We start from the raw sequence: 6762 nt of genomic DNA on the forward strand, positions 1-6762 counted from the left end.
TCCTCTGACAGGATGTTTCCTCCTCTTACAGGATGATGTCTCTAGTGGATGTCCTCCTCTTACAGGATGATGTCTCTAGTGGATGTCCTCCTCCTACAGGATGATGTCCTCCTCTTACAGGATGATGTCCTCCTCTGACAGGATGATGTCCTCCTCTGACAGGATGATGTCCTCCCATTACAGGATGATGTCCTCCTCTGACAGGATGATGTCTCTAGTGGATGTCCTCCTCTTACAGGATGAGGTCTCTAGTGGATGTTCTCCTCTTACAGGATGATGTCCTCCTCTGACAGGATGAGGTCTCTAGTGGATGTCCTCCTCTTACAGGATGATGTCTCTAGTGGATGTCCTCCTCTGACAGGATGTTTCCTCCTCTTACAGGATGATGTCTCTAGTGGATGTCCTCCTCTTACAGGATGATGTCTCTAGTGGATGTCCTCCTCCTACAGGATGATGTCCTCCTCTTACAGGATGATGTCCTCCTCTGACAGGATGATGTCCTCCTCTGACAGGATGATGTCCTCCTCTGACAGGATGATGTCCTCCTCTGACAGGATGATGTCTCTAGTGGATGTCCTCCTCTTACAGGATGAGGTCTCTAGTGGATGTCCTCCTCTTACAGGATGAGGTCTCTAGTGGATGTCCTCCTCTGACAGGATGATGTCCTCCTCTTACAGGATGAGGTCTCTAGTGGATGTCCTCCTCTTACAGGATGATGTCTCTAGTGGATGTCCTCCTCCTACAGGATGATGTCCTCCTCTTACAGGATGATGTCCTCCTCTGACAGGATGATGTCCTCCTCTGACAGGATGATGTCCTCCTCTGACAGGATGATGTCCTCCTCTGACAGGATGATGTCTCTAGTGGATGTCCTCCTCTTACAGGATGAGGTCTCTAGTGGATGTCCTCCTCTTACAGGATGAGGTCTCTAGTGGATGTCCTCCTCTGACAGGATGATGTCCTCCTCTTACAGGATGAGGTCTCTAGTGGATGTCCTCCTCTTACAGGATGATGTCCTCCTCTGACAGGATGATGTCCTCCTCTTACAGGATGATGTCCTCCTCTGACAGGATGATGTCTCTAGTGGATGTCCTCCTCTGACAGGATGATGTCCTCCTCTTACAGGATGATGTCCTCCTCTGACAGGATGATGTCCTCCTCTGACAGGATGATGTCCTCCTCTGACAGGATGATGTCCTCCTCTGACAGGATGATGTCCTCCTCTTACAGGATGATGTCCTCCTCTTACAGGATGATGTCCTCCTCTTACAGGATGATGTCCTCCTCTTACAGGATGATGTCCTCCTCTGACAGGATGATGTCCTCCTCTGACAGGATGATGTCCTCCTCTGACAGGATGATGTCTCTAGTGGATGTCCTCCTCTTACAGGATGATGTCCTCCTCTGACAGGATGATGTCCTTCCTGACAGGATGATGTCTCTAGTGGATGTCCTTCCTGACAGGATGATGTCTCTAGTGGATGTTGTAACAACCAAAGCTTTTATACACATTTTCATCCACAGAGAGTTTCATCCACGGAGAGTTTCATCCACGGAGAGTTTCATCCACGGAGAGTTTCATCCACAGAGAGTTTCATCCACAGAGAGTTTCATCCACAGAGAGTTTCATCCACGGAGAGTTTCATCCACGGAGAGTTTCATCCACGGAGAGTTTCATCCACAGAGAGTGGAAGACGACTGGGAGCAGAAATATAATTTTTCTAAACTATTTTAATCTGAATAATCTGACAATATGAAATAGACCTTGAATGCTGTTGTGCTGAGTATGGGTGATGTCCAGCGTACGTTAAATGATTGGTGTCGGTATGTGTCAATAGTTCAAATGTAACAAAGTATTCTGGGTAGTCCTGATCCACCTGGTTGGTTGTGTGCTATGCATTACTCAATCAACAGGTTTTTTTTCTGTGTGTGTGTGTGTGTGTGTGTGTGTGTGTGTGTGTGTGTTCTGTCATCACAGAGTATTTCTGTGTGTGTGTGTGTGTTGATACCTGTCAGGATTTCCTTCCTCCCACTCTCCTCTCGTTTATTTCCACTCCTCTCTTTCTATTTCGGAAAGGTTTCTGTTTTCCCAGGAAGACAGCAGGAACAAACAGAGGATAAATATACCTGGCTAGGAGGACAGACTTTCCAGACCGGTTGACATAATATCTAATCTAATGACACAATAATTGTGATTATCAAACATGTCACGTGTCTAAATAATGACAGGTTTTATGGTTATTTTGAATGCCACAGCACATTTTATTGTATTTTTTATATTTCTATTCTATAAAAGAGCTTATTTTTTATAAACTAATAACAAACGTGTCAATAATAAGATGTTTAATTTCTGTCCGTCTCCAGACTTGTGGATATGTATCTCTGTGGTGTAACAACGTGTGATGAGTAATGAGTTGGTTGAGTAAACAGAAGGTCCACAAAGCGTATCTGGTGTCCACAGCCTTTTTCGTCTCCGTCTTTTTTTTAAATGACTGTCAGCTATAAATGGCAGAGAGGGGTGTTTGAGGACTGATGTAGCCCAGTGTCGTGTCGTCAGGACAGAGACAGGAGAATGATCAGACCTACAGAGACAACATTCAGCTTAGTGCTACTGCTAGTCCTACTGCTGTACTGCTCCCTGTCTCACAGTCTCATACAGTTCAACACTGTGACTGGAAGGATACATGATGACCAACAGGTAGGCTGGAGAAAATCCTTCAATATAAAAGTCAGAGAAGTAATGTAGATTTATCAGAGCTGATTCAATTAACCATTCTCACCTGATGAGTAACCTTGCCTGAGACCTGAACACTTGTGTTAGCTTTAGAGATAATGTGAAGGGATTAACTCAGAGGAATAACATGTTCTGGTGGCGGGAGACCAGTGTTTAAACCCAGTTGGTCTCACCTCTGACACATCTGAATACAGAGCTCAGGAACACTGTACTGTCATGGCTTCTTAGGCTGATTTTACATCTATGGAATTCAACTATTGAGGGACAGGTTTTGGTCACGGGAAGGCTTTTGGTTTGCTGAAATAGCGTGTCAAACAGACATTGTTATTTTGACGATGGATAGTACATTTCTGCTTCATTATATTTCGTACATCACAACACTTTATGTTTCTGCTTCATTTTATTTCATACATCAAAACCCTTTATGTTTCTGCTTCATTTTATTTCATACATCAAAACCCTTTATGTTTCTGCTTCATTTTATTTCATACATCACAACACTTTATAGACGGTGTTAAAAGCGCTGAAGTTTCTCTCATCTTTCTCGTTTCAAGGAGACGACTTCCTGGCGGTTCAGGAACCTATCATCTGTTCCTGAGGGGCTGGACGTGAGGCTGAGGGAGCTGGATCTGTCCAACAATGTTATAAGACATATAAACAGCCAGAGTCTGGGTCTTCCATCCCTACTGAGTCTGGACCTCAGCTACAACCAGCTAGAGATCATATCTGAAGGGGCTTTCAGAGATGTGGCCCAGCTTCAAGAGCTGAACTTGGCCAGGAATGCATTGAGCCACAATGTGGACAGTAACAGCCGAGCTCTTGGGTCTCTCCGCAGACTGAGGAGGTTGGATATCTCTATGAACGGTCTGGATGATGACGCGGCGGAACTTTACCTTCGTGACAAATCAATTCTTGAACGCCTAGATCTCACGGGCAACGGTTTGACGCGACTCACGCCCAAGCTGTTTGCAGAGAGCCTGAGCGTGACGAGCGTTCGCATCGAGAACAATCTGATCACGGCAATAGAGGAGGGAACGTTTGAACCGTTGAAGGAACTCAAGATCTTAAATTTAGCCAGAAATAATCTAGTCTACATCTGTGATTTTAAACTCCATCAGGTGAAACTCTTGAATCTTAGCAGGAATTCCATAGAGTTCTTTGTCACCCGTGAGGACGGTCATCCATACGAGCTGGAGATCTTAGATCTGAGCTTCAACAACCTCCTCTATTTCCCCATGGTCCCCAAAACCAACCGGTTGAGATACCTCCACCTACAGAGCAACATGATGGGGACCTTAGAGACAGACACCCTGATATCAGAGGCAGACTCTCTGTACAGAGAACTAACAAGTGAAGATGAGGTAAATGATGCTGCAGCCAACAGCAACATATACTCTAACTGGAGACTGATGCCGTTAGTTTACATGGACCTCAGTAGTAACCACTTCAGGTCTTTACCTGTGGAGACTCTGAGCCATCTGACGTCTTTGGTGACGCTGAACCTCAGCAAGAACTGTCTACAGGACATCAGCTATAGCACAACGAAGGGCGGCAGCGGCCATGTTGGAGGCTACCACCGACCTTCGTTGACCTTTCCGTCCCTACGCTACTTGGACCTGCAGAACAACGGTCTTCGACAACTCTCCACCTTCTTCCTGGAAGCCCTACCAAACATAGAGACGTTAAACCTGAAGGAGAACTCTGTGAGGCCGTGTGATCCGAAGGACCAACTGGGACCATCTGAGACAACGAGAGTTAGTCTTAATAGCATGTCCACCTGTGTTTCCTTCTGGAATATCAAAACTCTGAGAAGTCTAGATCTCCAAGACAACGGCATCAAAACACTCCATCAGAACACATTTGAAAGAACCCCTTTGGTTTCTCTCAACCTGGCCAGCAATGTAGATATAATCTTGGCTATTGGCGCTCTCGAAGGGTTGCAGAGTAGTCTCCAGTCTCTGAGCATCAGTGGGAACAACATGACAACCTCTGCCTTGTCTCTGCCTTGTCTGAAAGCGTTGAGACGACTCAACATGTCCAACAACAACGTGGACGTTGTCCCGAGCATCATCAGCTGTTCTCCTTTGACCCAACTTGACCTGAGAAATAACGGCCTAACGTCTATGAATGAATCTTTGGTTGATCGTTTGTCTCTATATCTTGATGTGTTGTATGTCAGTGGCAACTCGTTCAACTGCTGTGACACCAAATGGCTCAAAGCCCTAAACAGAGAGAAAGTGAAGATACCGGACCTTGACCGTGCTGTGTGCCTCAGGGTCAATGGTACTCTGTTGACTGGCCTTCTGCCTAACCATTCACTGCACTGTTCATTGGAACTTAGCCCAAAGATAACAGAACCAAACCTTGGGCAAATAATAATCATCATTCTGTTTGTGTCGATAGTATTGATAACATTAGTTGTATTTGTGAAGAAGGTTTGTTGCAACACGGGGTCATTCATTGTGTAATGATTGTGCATTTAAAACCAAGATCTGTGTTCCAATACCCACACTAACATACTGTATACTACATACTTAATGAGTGTATACTACATACTATTACTTCATTTTAGTATACTGTATACTACATACTTAATGAGTGTATACTACATACTATTACTTCATTTTAGTATAATGTATACTACATACTTAATGAGTATATACTATATACTATTAGTTCATTTTAGTATAATGTATACTACATACTTAATGAGTATATACTACATACTATTAGTTTATTTTAGTATACCGAGCGTAGTAGCGCATCGCCTGTCTACCGGAAGGTGATGCTGTTGCTATGCAACCTCTTGCTACGGTAACATATTACTAGTTCGACCTACCGGAGAGGGACTACCGAAGAGTACCGGAGAGTGACTACCGGAGAGGGACTACCGGAGAGTGACTACCGAAGAGTACCGGAGAGGGACTACCGGAGAGGGACTACCGAAGAGTACCGGAGAGTGACTACCAGAGAGTGACTACCGGAGAGAAGAGTGAATACCGGAGAGGGACTACCAGAGAGTGACTACCGGAGAGAAGAGTGAATACCGGAGAGGGACTACCGGAGAGGGACTACCGGAGAGTGCGCTCTAGGCGTAAATTCAGAGCGCACACTGGACGCTCTGTCCGAGGAGTAGGCTTGCTGGTTAACGTTGGCTAGCTACTTCCAGAAACAAATGAGAGAGCACCTCACTCTGACCATTTTACTCCCCCTAGCAGAGCTGTTTTCATGTTATCCAGAGCGTCGGTGACTGTAACTGTTCGGACGGCAACAATTTAATTATGCTTTTTTTGCCGACGTTGATCAGTTATTCTGCGCTCTGGCACACCCTGGGTGTGTTCGTAAATTCACTCTGGTATGCCATTGTGTTGTCAGATTGTCTGTTCTAAATTTAACAAATTGACAGTCAAAATAACATGTAACGTAACTTATTTGAAAAGTCATTACTTTATTAAATTGCTCAACATTTCCGCTCTCTTATGACATTCTGAAGAATTACATTATGGGACCTAAAAGCACGGAAATAGTGTCCACTGCTTGTATACTATGACCAATCAGCATACAACATACTCAAATTACATCACCAATAGTATGGCTAGTGCGCTTGGATGAGTATTCGAACACAGCTGTTTTGTTGTTGGAAGTTATTAGCAGCTATTCAGCTATTAGGTTTAGTCCAGGTTATAACACCATTAGACTATTAGGTTTAGTCCAGGTTATAACACCATTAGACTATTAGGTTGACTCCAGGTTATAACACCATTAGACTATTAGGTTGACTCCAGGTTATAACACCATTAGACTATTAGGTTGACTCCAGGTTATAACACCATTAGACTATTAGGTTGACTCCAGGTTATAACACCAATGCATTAGACTAATGCCCACATTTCAGAGGTTGTTGTGACTAAATATGCCATGCTAACATGTGTCCACTGATAGCCTGGGGATACATTCTGATCCATAGACACCATACTTCCTGAATGTCAGTCTTTCAACCACACGCTAAGTCATGTCACTCTGATAGT

The 6762-nt window shown here is 44.4% G+C and overlaps 1 protein-coding gene across 1 annotated transcript; it reads left to right on the forward strand.

Moving 5' to 3' along the window:
* Nucleotides 1-1468: 1468 nt before the first annotated feature.
* On the forward strand, nt 1469-6748 carry LOC129827313 (transforming growth factor beta activator LRRC32-like). The gene is made up of 2 exons (XM_055888044.1): nt 1469-2698; nt 3289-6748. Exons 1-2 carry the CDS (start codon nt 2573-2575, stop codon nt 5200-5202), a joined length of 2040 nt encoding a protein of 679 aa, XP_055744019.1. The 5' UTR covers nt 1469-2572; the 3' UTR covers nt 5203-6748.
* Nucleotides 6749-6762: the final 14 nt, after the last annotated feature.

This window comes from Salvelinus fontinalis, chromosome 29 (genome assembly GCF_029448725.1).
Source record: "Salvelinus fontinalis isolate EN_2023a chromosome 29, ASM2944872v1, whole genome shotgun sequence".
In the NCBI taxonomy this organism is placed as follows: Eukaryota; Metazoa; Chordata; class Actinopteri; order Salmoniformes; family Salmonidae; genus Salvelinus; species Salvelinus fontinalis.

Excerpts from the sequence above, each read along its gene's own strand:
- LOC129827313 (XM_055888044.1), top strand. The coding sequence starts at position 2,573 with ATGATCAGACCTACAGAGACAACATTCAGCTTAGTGCTACTGCTAGTC. Across the intron at positions 2,699-3,288 it reads GGATACATGATGACCAACAG|GAGACGACTTCCTGGCGGTT; the intron begins GTAGGCTGGAGA and ends TCTCGTTTCAAG.